The sequence below is a fragment of the Epinephelus fuscoguttatus genome, linkage group LG18 (genome assembly GCF_011397635.1).
Source record: "Epinephelus fuscoguttatus linkage group LG18, E.fuscoguttatus.final_Chr_v1".
Taxonomy (NCBI): domain Eukaryota; kingdom Metazoa; phylum Chordata; class Actinopteri; order Perciformes; family Serranidae; genus Epinephelus; species Epinephelus fuscoguttatus.
In genome coordinates, this window is record NC_064769.1 from 6,984,063 (window position 1) to 7,001,299 (window position 17,237).

A 17,237-nucleotide genomic window follows, 5' to 3' on the forward strand; every position below is an offset into this window, starting at 1 on the left:
CAGTCGACGAATTGAAAAAGAATTGTTAGATTAATTAATAAAAAATAATTGTTAGGTGCAGCCTCAGTTGTAAGTTTATTTTGTAAAAGACCATATGCATGTAACAAGCAGAAACTGTATATTTCCTGTGAAAACTGAGGTGTATTTTGAAAGGACACAATGCACGTAACAAGTGTAAATTGACAAGCTGTCCCTGAATGTTTAAAACTGAAGCAGGAGGGCAACTAGCAAGTCACATTTAGATGTTTAGGTCCACTGACAGCGCGGCAGTATTTGCTACTATTTACTGTAATATATAAGAATTTTATTTTTGACTTTGTGATATAACACAGTTTGATTAAAGCTGCAGTTTGGCTGCTATTTCAGGAAAGTTTCTGACCCATGAAGAACTGCTGGACGTGATGTATATTGTGTCAGAGACAAGAAGAAAATTTCAATTTGAAAAGTTTCAACCTGTTTGAACTCTGACAAACACACATACAGTTCTATTGTGTGTTTGTAGAAATGTACTGAGGTATGACTTTCATTCAGTTAATCAGTCAGGTAGTTTTCTCATTCGCTTCAGATCTGCACACTTTGTGAAATCACTTGTTCATCCATTAATTTATTCATTCAGTCATCACATTATTCTTACAGCTTGAATTACCAGCTGTTCACTCTGCCTCTGTCTCTTTCTGTCATGCACCTGTGATGATGTCAGTGAACAGCAGATAATTACCATTAATCAGCTCAGATTCCCTTGGTCTGAGGTTTTGCAAGGAGTCGCCGTGGTAACGGGATGATTACACCCTCAGAAATAAAAACAGAAACATAATCATCAGTTTGTTGTTATTCATCAGCTCTGTTTCACCCTCACACCGACTTCTTCTCTCAATCAAACATCACTCCAACTTCACAAGAAGCGCCGCCCACCTCATCAGCAGCACATCACTTACTGAGACAGAGTAGGAGACAGATAACCAGGGAGGGTCATGTGACCAGGAAGTCACGGGTTTGATCTCGTCAAAGCTTATGGAAGATTTTGAAATGTTCCTGAGGTTTCCTGTCAGTATTCATATGTATCTACTGCTGACACTTCATTTTTACAAGACTAAACAATGACTGTTTTGTTAGCATTCAACAACTACATCTCCAATGATGCTCACTGTATATGGAGTTTCACCCAAAGGAAGAAAGCTATTTTCTGCATGTATGAAAATTGCAAATAACACCTCATGAGAGACAGATCCTGCTTTAAAATGTGCATAAAAATGGTTGTCCACCAAAAAAGAAAAAAAAATGAATTCCATGAAAATTGTTTTATTATATATGCGCCTATTTTAAAATGCCATTTACAGGATTGAGAAAGGGGGGCTTGTTCCCCAATTCCCAGTGGAAATTACACCCTTGAGTGATCTATACATTTATGCAAGATCATTTGGTAACCATAGTAACACTTATGCACATCAGTGTGTATTGGGGATGTCCCTGATACATCTGAAAGAAAAGCATTGTGTATAGAGCTAAAATGGTTTATTTATAAATTGATATGAAAAAAAATGTTTAATGTGTGTATATATATATATATATATATATATATATAGGCTCGGCAAACTCGTGATGGGTATTTTTCAAGATACCTGATATGTTACAGTTCAGTAATCATGTTATCAAAAATAAATCAGATTTCTAAAATCATAACCAGATTTATCAACGATGAAAACAACTGTTACTTGCAGCCCTAGCTGAAAAAAATTTCATGTTGACAGATTGTTTACAGTAAGTCAGTGTGAACACAAAACAGACCAAAACTTAAAGAAAACAATAGATAACATTGTCAGCTTTTTTTTTTTTTTTTTTTCATTTAGTATTAGCACTCATACCTACGTAAAGTAAAGTGCTTTAATTGGTGTATAACCCATGTGATTGTGAGCCAAATGCTTCAGGCTACCCCACCATCCATGAAAGAGGATGTCGCGTGACGTATACAGAGCAAAAAAGTCTGTAAGGGAGGTGGGTGAGCAGGTGCACAGGTCAAACAAACACAGGAGTTGGACCCAGTGGACCCCTGTTTGTGTCAATGTTGATTGTTGATTTGTTTTCAGGCCCTGTCTAAATAGACAGATTGATGTGAAACTTAAGTATTAAAGTGTACAGGCTATCATTACCTTTTTCAAAACACTTAGCGGAGATCTCATCAACATTGATTCCCCTTTAACTTAAGGATGAAGGAGCTCACTCAAAGAAACAAGTGAGACAATGCTTTCCTTCCATTCCTCATTCTACTCTCGAAATTGGTCCATCATCTGCTGGTTCAGCCGGACTTGATCCAACGTTTCTGGTGGACTTCAAATGACAGACACTGACTAAATAACACTGGGTGCAGCAGACGCCTCTGTTGGTCCGTGAAGTGGTGCTGCAAAACAGATTAAATGTTAAGTGGTAATTAGACTGAGCAGTGCTGACAAAATGTAAACAAACTGGTTGTACGCCGTTGTGTATGTTTCTGGAGAAAGTTCATTACACAAACAATAAACGGCATGTGAGAATTAAGAAGATGACGTCACTGTTTCCAAAATGTTCCATTTTAGATGTTCACATGGATACAAAGATGAAGAGTTTTGAAAAATCTGCACCTTATTTTATTTTTAACAGATTATTTATTGTTTTTTTTTTTCCTCAGACACAAAGCATTGTACAGAAGAAAAACAGAATTCACTTACATTGTTGCTCAGCTGCTCCCACCAGGTGGCATTCCACAATAACGGCAACCAGCTGTATATCATGTCAACGTGAAAGAATGGCTTTTTTTTTGGTCAGTGTCTGACACCATAAGTCACTGACCAAGCACCGGTATGAGACGACTTTGGAGTGAGACCAGGTTGCACAATAAAAAGAACTCTGTTAGTCCCTCTGGTAGGGTAAAGACCGGTTGATCGATGTGTAAGTCACTATGTTTAAATGTTGGTGTTATGGCACTAATATACTGTACTATACTGTAACTGGATCACAGGCTGTAAATTTACAGTAATTCTCAGCAGCCATCTCTAAAAATTCAAAAATATTTTCAAAAATATTTTGTATGCTCAGAGAACTACTCAAATATACCTCCATGTATACTGTTAATATAATGATCTAAAGCCTTATAGCTGCTCTTGCTCTCCCTCTCTCTTTCTCTCTCTCTCACACACACACTGCATGCTGCAGCATGGTGTTGCATGTTGTATTGCAGAGCAAATAGAGACAGTCTGCCCTCCGTGTGATTGCTCCTTTTACCCAGAGGACATTAACACACACACACACACACACACACACACACACACACACACTGTCAGTGTGATTGCAGCTCTCACCCAAAGGACATGAACAAACAATCACAGATTGAATTCAGGGAGTGTTTACTCACCTGGCCCTGTGTGCGTGTGTGTGTGTGTGTGTGTGTGTGTGTGTGTGTGTGTGTGTGTGGAGGTCACAGGGTGGATGAGGTGCTCTGTATGCAGCTCTCACACTGCAGCTCGGCATACAGAAACAGAAGAGAAACCTACTGAATTAATTCCAGATTCAGTTTAAAGTTTTGTTTTTCTTCAAAGCGTTTTTTCATCCATTGATCGGACAAACTGTTCAGCAGTGCACAGAGTCAGCTGGAAATACAATAATACTGACTGTACTTCTAAATGAAATGCACCAGTGCTGTTGTCTGTCATGCATCAGCAGCACAGGAGCTTCTGAAGAAGTCCTCCTCTGTGCAGAGAGAGAGAACAAGCAGGGGGTTTATGAGAGAGGCAAAAGTTTAAAGTCAATTTTTAGGAATTCCTGGATTAGTGGTTTCTGGACAACAGTGTCTCCCCTGTCCCTTTGTTTCTGCAAGACACACTGATACAATGACAACAAACTTTTGATTTTTACTCCTCTGTTAGGCCTGGAAAATATATTTTAAAAGATCCAAGTCTTGACTATTTAACCCTGTAATGGGACAACTTCTCAGGGTCTCATTTATAATCATCAAGAATTATTTAATTGAGAACTCCTCAAAGGTTCAAACAATTTTTACAAGTTTTTAATTTCAAAATTGCAAATCAAAGGCAAACCACCCTTTGTCTTGTATCGAGTGGTTGTTACCCCTGCAGCATCCTTTACACTAATGGACTGCAACATGTTGGTCTCTTACATAAATACAGAAGTCTTTACATTAGAAGTAGAAACACTGAAATATGAAAAAAGCGAGAAAGCCTTAAAGCTTCAAGGCAAAGATCTAAGTGAATTTTAGTTACCATTTCTTTCTTTGTCTTTGAGTTTGTCTAATTGTGAGTAATTAGGATTCCCTTACTTGTTGAGGCAAGAGAAAAGCTTGGTATGTTGACTAAGATTTTTACTTATCACTTGAATGCCTATTCCTTATTTGCTATACCAAGGAATATAACTTGGCTTTTATTTTGTACAGTGTGTTGTCAACAGTAGTAGTATCAGATATTTAGTTTTTATTATCAATTAAGAAACAATAGAGGTATTGTTGTCGTTCATTATCTTCATTAAGTTTCCCACAGACGTCTCTGCTTCTTGTGATTATCACTGTTGTTTGGGTTATTATCAGTCCTCATTATTATCAGTGTTATCTTCATCAGCTTTCTGCAGACCTCCCTGCATTTTCTTCGTGTCCTCTGAGGGGATATCTAAACAGACGGATGCCCTCGGCCTGTTTGAAAGCAATGAACGAGGCCGCGGCTTCACTTGCCCCGCTGCTTTACCATGTCAACTACATCTGAATACAAAGCAGCTGCAGGAGGGAATTCTACTCTATTTTCTGCTTCAGTCAGACGGGAAAAAAAGCGGAGAAATGACTCTGTGTTACAGTACAGCCGGAAGCCACTTCACCTCTAATTTACGCAACGAAAGAAAGTACATCTGAAACCAGCCTAATTGATCCATGGAGCCCATTTAGCTCAGCAAGAGTTGTGAAAGAGATGAAACCCTACAACTGATGTCAGCCAGTGAGGTGGTTGCTTTCCAGGCAAACTCAGTACAAACACATCGATTTCTACACTGACAGTAGTAGAAATCTGAAGGATGGAGGAGAATGGGTTACCCTTTGAACTGAATAAATCCAGTATATATGTATTTTTTGAGGCAAAATAAGGGATTGACCAGTTATGGGCGAAATACAGCAGCAGCACTGGTAGTTTTCACAGCAGTTGTAATGGCAGTAGCACCAGTGGTAGCTGCAGGTAGTATTTGTACCTGCACAACAAAAATGACATTGTAGCAGTAATAGTAATAGCAGCTGTGAGAGCAGAAGCAGTGATTGGCATAGTAGCAGCAGCAGCAATAGGAATATAGCAGCAGTAATATCAGTAGTAGAAGCAGTAACAGAGGTTATAGCAGCACCAGCAATATCAGTAGCACCAGCAGTAATAAAGGCAGTAGCAACAGTCAGGCACATACACAGATAGACCCCAGGTGGTGCTCAAGCACCTGCCCTTTTGCCCTCCGTTGAGATAAGTGCCCTTTGTGCAAGACATGTTTTTGTGTATTTCTTTTAATTATCTCATATTTTAGTTTTTAAATTTGGCCCATGGCATCAATTCATAGTCAAAAGTGTGTTGTATGCCCGACAACTGCATTTGAGTCAAGCCCCTGCCCCTCCCTCTTCAACTGCCTTTGTAGCAGCCACAAACTACCTGAGCACCCTGCAGAGCAGCGTCACGTCTCCCTCGTCTGCCTTCATGGACAACCTGGTAACAGTAGAGTTTGTTCTCTGCTTCAGCATTGTTTGGCACTGTTGTGAAATTAAACCACAATTAAAACATATCAATACAGCCATTTTGGCAATAAGCCACCATTAACAGTAAGCTAGTCTGGTGTAAAGCAACACCGTTTCCCTCCAACTCTCTCGCTGATTTGGGTTCACCAACTGCCCGATGTGAGTGGAGGCAGTTGTTGAACAACTTTCCCACTTACGTGCATCTTTTAAAACCAAGATTCAACTTGAAATAAAGTTTATGTCTCCCACGTTGCGTCTCTGGTTATTGACTTGCTTGGGTTATTATTTTATTAAGTGAGCATTTTTCAGTTTTGTGTAAAGTTTCATTGATTGTAAATGGTTGTTTACTTTATTGACCACTAAGATGTGCACTATGTACTATGTACTTAGGCCTCAAGAAATCCTTTGGTGCTGGCAGATATAAACCTGCAGGATGCCCTTTGTGTGCACACTTTTTCTTTTTTTTTTTTTAAGAAGGGATGCCCTTATTTTCCACTAGAGCACCTGCCCAGCAAAATGTCTGTGCAAGGCACTGGCAACAGTAATAGCAGTAGCGGCAGCTGCAGTAATGGAGGTAGTGGCAGCAGGAATAATAGTAGCAGGAGCTATAAAAGAAGTAGCAGCACTAATAGCAGAAGCAGCATCAGCAGTAGAAGTAGTAACAGCAGTGATAATAGCAGAAGTAATATAGATAATAATACAAAGAGTACTAGCAGTAATAGAGTGCAGTAATAGCTGCAGCAGTAATGGCAGTAGCACACAGAATCGCTGTTATAGCAGTGGATGTTTTGGTGATATATTTATTTACAGTGTTATTATAAATACTACTAGCAGTGTAATAAAAAAAATCCAAGGAAGGTTGTAGTACTTGTTGTAGTTATAGTTGAGGAGGAGTATTTCCCTTCCAGTAGAGACTCTGTGTGGTGGTGGAGTTGTCCTCCTTCATGGATGGTTTGCCTCTTTGTGTCTCTGTGGGAGTTGTTCCAACATGAATTTAACTTCTGTATCGTTTCCATGGAGACCTCACATCCAACTGTGTCCTGTCAAAGTGGCTAATTAGTTAATGAAGCACGTTGTGACGCCCGACCAGAGAGAGAGACAGAGAGTATATGGAGGAATTTGGCCGACACACATTTATTCAATTTGTCCCTTTCTTTTTCTCTCCCTCCATCCCTGGGCCTCTCCTCTGCCTCTTCTCTGCCTCCTCCCTCTCAGTAATCAGTTCTGCTGTAATCAATTAGCAGGATGAGGAGCAGCAGAGGGAACAGGTGCAGCTAAATGTTAATGAATTCCTCTGTGGCCGTTGTCACAGTAACACTGGCTGAATATTTAAACTGCTCGTTGGCCCGATGACTTACACCACAGCTGATGGAGGGATACACACACCATCACTCTGTGTGTGTGTGTGTGTGTGTGTGTGTGTGTGTGTGTGTGCGTGTGCGTGTGCGTGTGTGCATGCGTGTGCGTGTGTGTGTGCGTCTGCGCGTGTTAATATGACACCAACAACATATGTGTGTATGTGTGTGATACAATCTGTACATGTGTAAGTGGCCGCCTGTTCTGAGCTGTGCGTGTTTTGTTTATAATGACATTCCACTTCAATTTGCACTGTTAGTGTAAATTGTACCATGACAACAGAAATACTGATTTCTGATTGGCTGTCAGGTATCTTTTATCAAGCTGTCTCGTTAGTCTGTCTCTCAGTAGTTTCTGACTTCTCTACCCTGTCTGTAGACACTGGCTCAGTGAAAGCAGCAGGGCACTGCAGTTTTTAGCGAATGTTCTAGGAAATAATGCATTTGTTGGGACTATTTGCAGCAGTGGATTGATACACATTTGCATATATATTTCTGGCAGCAGGGCAGTGAATGTGGGATTTAGTCAAGATAAACTACAATGTGTATGTTCATGGTGATGAATGGTAAACAAAACAAAAAAGAAAAAAAAAAAAATTTTTTTTTAATTAGTAAATTCAGTTGGTTCTTACATTTTTCAAAAACATTACTGTATATCAGGACTGGTGAACTTCTGAATTAATTAGAGATTTTATGGAAACAGTAATTATTTACATTCACTGTTTCTCACAAGATAATGCTATCTGTATCATTCAGGCCTAATAAATGTGTTAAATGCATTTCCAACATCAGTTGCAAAGCTGATTTTTTGACAAATTTGACACCTGTTTGAAACCATCGTCACATCCTTTGGTGTGTTCCAATACAGGTAATACATTACTGTTTAGTCTGCTACAAAAAGATTTTGTATGTCCCAATATTGGGGGCAGCTGTGGCTCAGGAGAAAGAGCAGCTTGTCCACTTAGCGAAAGATAGGCGTTTTGATCCCCTGCTCATGCAGTCTGCGTGCTTAAATATCCGTGGGCAAGATACTGAACCCCAAATTGCTCGTGATGGCTGATGTTTTTCCTTCAAGAACATTTGCATGTGGTGACATTTTACCTACATACGAACGTGGTTGGGTGTAGACAACAAAAACACGTGGCTGAGTTTAGGAAAAAAGGACAGGGTTTGGCTTTACAATCACACCGGCCTTACAATAACACCGGCCTCCCGTGAAAGTCGGTGGTTGTTGGACCCATCCACCACCCCTCCCACTCGCCCTACTCAGACTTTCGCCACCTTAACTTTCAATGCTGTCCCGAATCATTTCCCCCTGACGACCCCTGGACGTCACTGACCAAGCGCCGCTTTTTGACGACTTCACTTGCCAGCTCGGCAAGTTGTACCCCCAATGTAACATTAGATGATAATGATAAGATCTGCTGCTTTCCAAATTTTGCTTTAGACTGTGATGGATATATGAGCAAGAGGGTCAAGATGCAATGTTATGAGGAGGCCAGGCTGTCTAGCTAAGTTGCTGCTAACTCCCAACACACATGAATGACACTGAAAACATTAACTGACATGATTTTTCATAATCATGTTCTGATGATCAGTCATTTCAGGATGTTCACAGGAGGTAAACATTCTCTTGGGACAGTGGGCAACAAATGACTTTCAGTTCTGACTGTTGCAACATAATTTGGAGCAAAACATGAATTTCAATTAAACCAAGTTTATTTTATCAAATACACTACCTGATTTTGTTGCAGGCCCCCCAAATTTCTAAAGTTGCTCCAACCTCATTATTGATGATTAAATTTAAGTGAAGTTTTAGTTTCTATTATCAGTAGTTGTAGGACTGGTCTAAGGGGGAGAGTAAGAAACAATAACAAAAACAAAAAAACTTTACATACCTAGCAGGAGAAATTATGAAAGATACATGATGAGGTTATAAAGACGTAGAGGTAGAGAGAGGTGAATACAACAGAGACAAAAAGAGAGAGAGGTGGATCGAACCTTTTTTTCTACCTTTCTAATTCATTAATCTCCATTAATGTTCAGCCCACCTAACACACACACACACACACACACACACACACACACACACACACACACACACACACACACCACGCATAGAAATATATGGAACATACAGTATACCCACACATGGAAACATGTACACACTCACAAATACAAACAGGCACACACGTACCGGGTCATACTGAGTAAATCAGCAGAATGGTTGATGGCAGCTGCCTCACAGAACAGAGCACACTGGGGGCCGAGCAAACATCTGCTGTGTGTGTGCGTGTGTTTGTGTGTGTGTCAGAGGTGGGTTGTTAACATGCAAATAAAGCAATTAAAATTCATGCAACGCACACCCAAACAAACACACACACACACACACACACACACACACACACACCACGCATAGAAATATATGGAACATACAGTATACCCACACATGGAAACATGCAGTGAAATTCAAACTACAAGTGTTTTACTAAAACAGTTCAAAGTAAACACACACCGACTCAGCACCAGACTCATCCGCACAAATATAGAAACACATCAGACACCAGACACAACTCTCTGCTGTTTTCTGATCAGATTTACAGTCCCTTCTTGCATCTTACCATTATGAAAACATAGAGCCTAGTTGTCTTGCTCTTTGACGTACCAGAGTTAAATTGAGATTTCAACAGAGAGAAAAAGAGATGCCTTTTTGTTGTTTTGTGTTATGAGTTTCATATTAAATATAGTCATGATATTGGCAATCAGACTGTAATTCGCCTCATCTCTCTCTCAACATGTCTATAATGCGTGCTTTACTTCTGCCCAATGGCACATTGTCTCATAATCGGTCCTTGTCCTCATTCAGAGGACTTTTGGCAACTTGATTTGTTTACTTATTGTTTTCCCTGTCTTTGTTGTCTTTCAGAGCATCAAGGTGTCATGGCAGCCACCTCCGCGCAGCACCCAGAATGGCCTCATCTCTGCCTACAAGATCAAATACAGGAAGACCGGTCGCCGGGGAGACCAAGAGGCAATCGAACCCAACAACTTCTGGTACCTGTTCACAGGTGGGATTTGTTAACAATACTGATAATATTTGTCTGGTATTAGTAGAATATTACCAAACGTATTATTTAATGGTTTAATTGGCTGGACCAAACTGCAATAAAGGACCCAGATTCTAAAAATCAGCCTAAATTTTACCACAATTTACTTCAGTGCGTGCGTGCGTGCGTGCGTGCGTGCGTGCGTGGGCATGTTTGTGTACGGGTGGGTTATGCAGTGGACTTTTGTCAGCTTGTATCAGATTTGGTTTTTTTGCATGTATTTGTAGTGGGTTTTTTTCTTCTGTGAAAGAAAATCTGCATTTGTATGAGTTAACATTTGCATGTGTGTGTGTGTGTGAGAGAGAGAGAGAGAGATAGAGTGTGTCTGCATTCAGACTGCCACCAGCTATTATTTCAATTTGAGGTTTGCAGGATTTGAATGAAACTGATCTTCCTTTTCATTATTTTCCACTGATAGTTATCTTCATATGTCTGTCCACACAGGAATTCATACCCCAGTGGCAGGTGTGTTTGTGTGTGTGTTCAATCTGATCTGCCCACTGCTAGCCCGGCTGTCAGCAGTTATCACACCGTTTTACTGTCTGAGAATAAGAAGCTGAATTTCAATAAATAACATGAAAAAACTGCAGCTTCACTCAGGAGATTTAAAGACATCACATTAAACCTTTATTAACACTGTAATTCACAGTAGACTCAGAAGTGACAAAGCTAATAACATCTCCAGTTAGAAGAAATTAAATGTGTCTGTTTGCTCTCAGGCTTGTCATTTTAAACAAACACAAGAGCTGAAGGTTTGTGGCTTCAAACTGCAAACATTTCTGTTAAAAGCTGGCTTCTGTAGGCTCTACATTTCCACCACTACCTAGAAAACAAAAACTGATTCAATAAAACTGACAAAGAAAAACTTACACTTTGAGAATAATGGATAAATCAAGGCTACAAGAGGCGCACCAGTTTGAGCTGAACTTCTGCCAGACACCCCTTTTCTATTTTGATTTTGTTGCTTGCGAACACCTCAATGGATGAGGTACGGCTGATTCACGAGGTTTAAATGAGGATTTACCTACAAGATACCTCCTCCAGATCCAGCATGTACAGATAGCATCTGATAAAAGGTGATGCAGCGTGATCGTGTGATGCTTGCATCCAGTTAAGACACAGTGTTAAGTCCAAGTCAATGAGTGGCCAATATGGACAAAGTTGAGGGCTAGTTAAACAGCATGTTATCGCCCAAAGTAAGTCACAAGGAGCCATCATTTATGATAGGTTTGTTTTTAGCCCATTCTCATTCTCAAGTTGTCAAATGCTATGGCTTTGACACACTTCTTGACATCTGATATCAACATCAAGGCGCTCATAAGATGCACTGGGCTCTTAAAGGGATAGTGCACCCAAAAATGAAAATTCAGCCATTATCTACTCACCCATATGCCGATGGAGGCCCTGGTGAAGTTTTAGAGTCCTCACATCCCTTGCGGAGATCAGCGGGGGGAGCGGCTAGCACACCAAATGGCTGACAGCGCCCCAGACTAACGTCCAAGAACACAAAATTGAATCCACAAAGTATCTCCATACTGCTCATCCGTAGTGATCCAAGTGTCCTGAAGCCCCGACATAAAAAGTTGTTTCGAAAAACGTTATTTGAACTTATTATTTTAGCCTCACTGTAGCCTGTAGCTCTGACTGCTTCTCTGTGCTCTGCGCTCATGTGTGTGCGCTCAGGGTGATCGGTGATGCACGGTCTCTGAAGAGCAGCAGTCTCGTCAGTACTGATGTCCAGATTCTCAAGTGCAGGCATCGCCAATTCCCAGTCTGAGCAGCAAAGACTTTCCTCATCCGTTGGCATTGCTTTGCATTTGAAACAACTACACCACCAGGTTTCCAGTGCTCGACTCCGGTATTCTGCGGCTGGCTGAGAGTTAGTCTCATGAGCTGCAGCAGCTGCTTCGTCCAGTAGCCCGAGTTCCGTCGGTATACTCGGGCTCAAACAAATACGGCTCAACAAAGAAATGCTGTTCCTCCTCAGTTTCAAAGTCTTCAGACATGTTAGGCTGTCCTTTGCTAAAAGATCGTAGTGCAAATTATCTTTTAGCTACTGTGGTTACTGCTGTCTCCCCCTGCAGTGCATGTGTCACGTGATGTAAACACTGGTGAGCAAAGCTCATGCTTTCACTGGTCTCACACAAGCGCGCACGCATGAGCACGGAGCACAGAGAAGCAGTCAGAGCTACAGGCTACAGTGAGGCTAAAAACATAGAGTTCATATGACATTTTTCGAAACAACTTTTTATGTTGGGGCTGCAGCATACTTGGATCACAACTGATGGGCAGTATGGAGATACTTTGTGGATTCAATTTTGTGTTCTTGGACGTTAGTCTGGGGCGCCGTCTGCCATTAGGTGTGCTAGCCACTCCCCCCGCTGATCTCCACAAGGGATGTGAGGACTCTCGGTGAGTAGATACTACCAACCAAAACCAAATGTCACTGATGTTTTCACAAAACATTATGTAGCTTGAGTCAGACAACTCAGGTTTGAAAAGGTTTTTTCAACAGCAGAACATAGAGTTTGGTGTCTAGACTTCATCACTCCCCGCCGATATGTTTATATGAGGTATTAGACAGTGATTATTAAAATATTTCCCCCCCTAGCTGGAGCCTGCAGGTGGATGTTGGGGTGGAGGTGGGGCTGAAAGAGCAAGCAGCAGTACTAATGCAGGGCAGTAGTGGCGAGGCAGAGGGAGAGCTGGGGAATTTTTGTAGCTTAATAGACCACCAGATTGGGAGGATGTGATTTGTAGATGACATTTGGAGAGTGAGCTGTGAAATGTGTATATGAATCAGTGCAGCTCAAGTAGACTGCCTGAACTAGCTCGCAGATGTCACTCCATTTACGTAAAGGATGCACTAACTGACCTGACTTGTAGCTAACATACTTGTTTTAACACATTTTCTAAACCTAACCAAGTAGTTTTGGTGTCTTAACCTAACAGCGATTGTTTTACAACATTACCCATGTGTTATAATGTGTTTCAGCTGTGCATCACATTAATATGCTAAAGGGTGCCCTGACAAGCACAGTTAAAACGCTTTGTGAACCTGGCTGAATAATGTGCTGTATAGTAGGCATGAAAATACTGCACCATTCTTACTTTAAATCAGGTTTTTGTATTCAGTGACACGGTTGCTTTCTGCTGCTTTCTGCTGTCCATTTACTTCCGCCATAACACGGGCACTGGCTGTAAAAATGACAACTGTGTCCATCTAAAACAGGCCTGCCTGCTGTTTTAACTACTGTATTTCCACAATTAAAAGAAAGTACTCCACTCATTTATGGAGGCATGCAAGCCACTGCGTAGTCAACAACTCAATTCAACAATAAAAAGCCTTGTGTTAACAAATAAAGAGATTCTGTTCATAGAAACTCTGTCAGGGAGCTTTTAGTCTGAAATAGAAACAGGAAGTTTTGAGTTAGAATAAATGGGAAACATAAAATAAGGCGAGACTCCAAATATGTAGATGTTCCATAGATGAGCAGCGCTGCTAACGTGGGCAGCGTGGCTGCTCTAACTTGTTCACAAGGGCACCAAAAAAATAGAAACCTAAGAGGTTCTGCAATGCAAAGGTGCTGCTCACAAAGGCAGTGTGGCCTGCCCCAAGGCCAGTAAGCCCCAACTTTCGTCTGAAGTCAAGAACAAGTCCTAAACTTTGTTTTGAGCAAGTCATTATGAGCTGTTCATCAAATGTATTGATTTTAAAGAATTCACAGGAGCAAATCAAAGCTTTAGCAAATTCAGATCGCTTTGTCATTACAGCTAGAGACAAAACCAATCATCATAATCATACTGAATTCATCCCAAAGGGATCCTGAATCTGGAAGTGAACTGATTTTAACTGCTGAATGTTTCGTCGGGTTTCTACCATGCTTAATCTTTAGGACCAGTTCACCTGGCAAGGCATGACAGAATTGTAAGCACTGTAGTTGTAGCTCTCCCCTGCAGTGCCAGATATTTTCTAACAGTGTTGTTCATCTTTTGTACTGATAAAAGGCTACTGCCAGGAGAGCGTCATTTCCATTTAAGCCCTAAAGAGCTCCGACAGTCAGTCATACAGTGTCTGAGCTTACTGCAGAAACCCAGGGCACCTGAAGTAACTCACTCTACCGTGTATATTCTAGAGCGCTGGTGTCACAACTGAGGCTTAGTACACATAATTATGCATATGTGTATGCTGTAAAGCCCTGTGAGGCAAATTGCAATTTGTGATATTGGGCATTATAAGTAAAATTGATTGATTGACATGTATATCAGTGGACACCTGTGTAGTTCGTGTACAAACAAACGATTAATGTAGCTAAATGTCAACTACAATAATATGCTCTCTCTCTCTCTCTCTCTCTCTCTCTCTCTCTCTCTCTCTCTCTCTCTCTCTCTCTCTCTCTCTCCCTCCCTCCCTGTCTCTGCCCCTCTCTCTCTCTCTGTCCAGGTCTAGAGAAGGGCAGTCAGTACAGTTTCCAGGTAGCAGCTATGACGGCCAATGGAACAGGTCCGGCCAGCGACTGGTACACTGCTGAGACGCCAGAGAATGACTTGGATGGTAAGAACAGAGAGACAGAGGGAGAGTGATAGCAGTGATCTGTACACTAGCATGTAAATACCTCCACTGTCCCTACACATGCATAAATATTTAACCACTGAAAGGCAGAGATGCATAGATGGAGGGAGGATTCGCCTCAGGAGAGGAGAGGAGTGAGGAGGAAGGGGGCAGGAAGGAAGAGAAGGTCTACAGGAGAAGGGGGAGGTGGAGGAGAGAGGAAAGGAAAAGAGATGAAAGGTATTTTACAAGATACTGTCTTGCTTTTGGGCGGCACGGTGGTGTGGTGGTTAGCACTCTCGCCTCACAGCAAGAGGGTTGCCGGTTCGATCCCGGGCGTGGGAGCCCTTCTGTGCGGAGTTTGCATGTTCTCCCCGTGTCAGCGTGGGTTCTCTCCGGGCACTCCGGCTTCCTCCCACAGTCCAAAGACATGCAGATTGGGGATTAGGTTAATTGGTGACTCTAAATTGTCCGTAGGTGTGAATGTGAGCATGAATGGTTGTCTGTCTCTATGTGTCAGCCCTGCGATAGTCTGGCAACCTGTCCAGGGTGTACCCTGCCTCTCACCCGATGTCAGCTGGGATAGGCTCCAGCCCCCCCGCGACCCTCAAGAGGATGAAGCGGTTAGAAGATGAATGAATGAATGAATGAATGTCTTGCTTTTACATGAAATTTCTGTGTATCATAAAGAAGACAACTAATAAGAGATATTATAAAAACAAGTAAAAGAAGTAACTTTACTTAAACTCCCCATTAAAGGGAAATTTCGGTTTATTTCAACCTGTCTCCTATCGTCCTAAATTTGTTTCAAGTGACTAGTGACATAACAATAATAGTTAGCCGTTAGCCTAGATACAGCCGTAGCGTCAGACCTGTTAAAACGTAAGTGAACGGGCATACTTCAAGTGCAAAGTTAGTCCACTAAACAAGCTTTTTCTCCACAAAGACCGCCTCATATCGTTAGGATAAATGTCAGAGAACATATAGAAAATGACATGTAAACATGTTGTCTTACCTTACCGGTGTGGTGCCATGTTTGTTGTTTACCATTTAGCTCTGCTTTCCAAAGCTCAGCCAAAATATCGCAAGAACAAGCAGCGATCTCATACCGTGCCTGAAATCTCGCGAGCACTACATAAAACCCAGCTGGATGCTGCTCCAGGTGGAGGTGTCTCGTCCTCGGTCACATCCAGACCTTGAAAATAAGGCTGCAACCGGTCCCATTCCTTGCAACAGAGGCATTCCTGTGAACACTGTGAATTAATTTTTTGTTTTTTTGTTTTTCCTTAAACAATAAACGCACATGGTCAGGTTTTGCCTATACACACACATGGTTAGGTTTAGGCAACAAAAGCATGTGGTTGTGTTGAGGAAAAAAGAACAGGCTTCGGCCTTACACCTGCTTCCCAGGTGAAAGTTGGTGGTTGTTTCGTTGTTGTCCCGCTGCATCTCCCCCTGATGCTACAGGGCGCCATTACACAACAACTGCAACATGCTGACATGAAAGGATGGCTTTTTTTTTGTCAGTGTCTAACACCGGAAGTCACTGACAAAGCACCAGTTTTCAATGATATTGGAGGAGAAATTTGACTGCTGTGTAGAACGGTAGTTAAATTTTGGTTGGAATAAATATCAGGTTGTGGATATTTTAAATGTCTAATGACTTTAGAACTTCACGTTGTTTGGAGGTTAACATGTTTTGCAGATGCTCAGTTTTGCTGTCCATACGTCACAACAAAATGTCATTATTCTACATCAAGATAGCATTAACATGAGATGTTAAGGTGCTAGATTTTGTTATTCAACAACACAACTTAAAACCAACAAAATATCACCATCACCTGTTGCAAGTGTTCAACGTCTAATTGACGTAGGCATCAGTGGTTTAATTTTGGTCGCCCAACAGCACAACATAATGACATTGTTGACCAGCTCGGGCGGCTGCTGCATGAATAACATAGTAAAACACAATTGTAATAATATAAAATGTCTTCATTTGGGAGGTTATAATTGTTAAAATGTTTTACAGCTGCAAACAAGTCCATTGTAATGTGGTAGAAATCTTCCTTTTTTTAATGTTTGTGAAATGATCATGAATGCTAAAGAGAGGGGTTTAAATTGTTACCTAACATTAATGGTTAATATTGTTTACGAGGAAAGAAAGAAATGAAAGAAAAACATGACTTATAAGGTTTTATTGAGAAGTTGTATGAAAACTCCCACTGCCACCATCAGGTCAGAATGTCAGTATTGTAAATGACATATTCTTAAGCATAGAGGACAGGGAGCCATGGCAGTGATTATCACACAGTCAATTTTACCAAAGAAGATGGTTTTCTACAACAAAGAAAGTGACGAAAGAAAGAAAGAAAGAAAGAAAGAGAGGCAGAGAGAGAGAGGCAGACCGGCTGGCAGCTCTTGGGTTTGGTCACCTAATAATTTCTAGCAGGATAATTAGAAAAGTTGACCTCAGGCTGAATCTCAGG

The 17,237-nt window shown here is 41.2% G+C and overlaps 1 protein-coding gene across 1 annotated transcript in view; it reads left to right on the top strand.

Moving 5' to 3' along the window:
• dcc (DCC netrin 1 receptor) overlaps positions 1-17,237 on the top strand; it is a 397,984-nt gene that overhangs the window by 255,304 nt on the left and 125,443 nt on the right. Inside the window, exons 13-14 of the mRNA XM_049603936.1 lie at positions 10,019-10,160; positions 14,644-14,754. Of these exons, the coding sequence (XP_049459893.1) occupies positions 10,019-10,160; positions 14,644-14,754 (253 nt within the window). The remainder of the gene's footprint in view (positions 1-10,018; positions 10,161-14,643; positions 14,755-17,237) is intronic.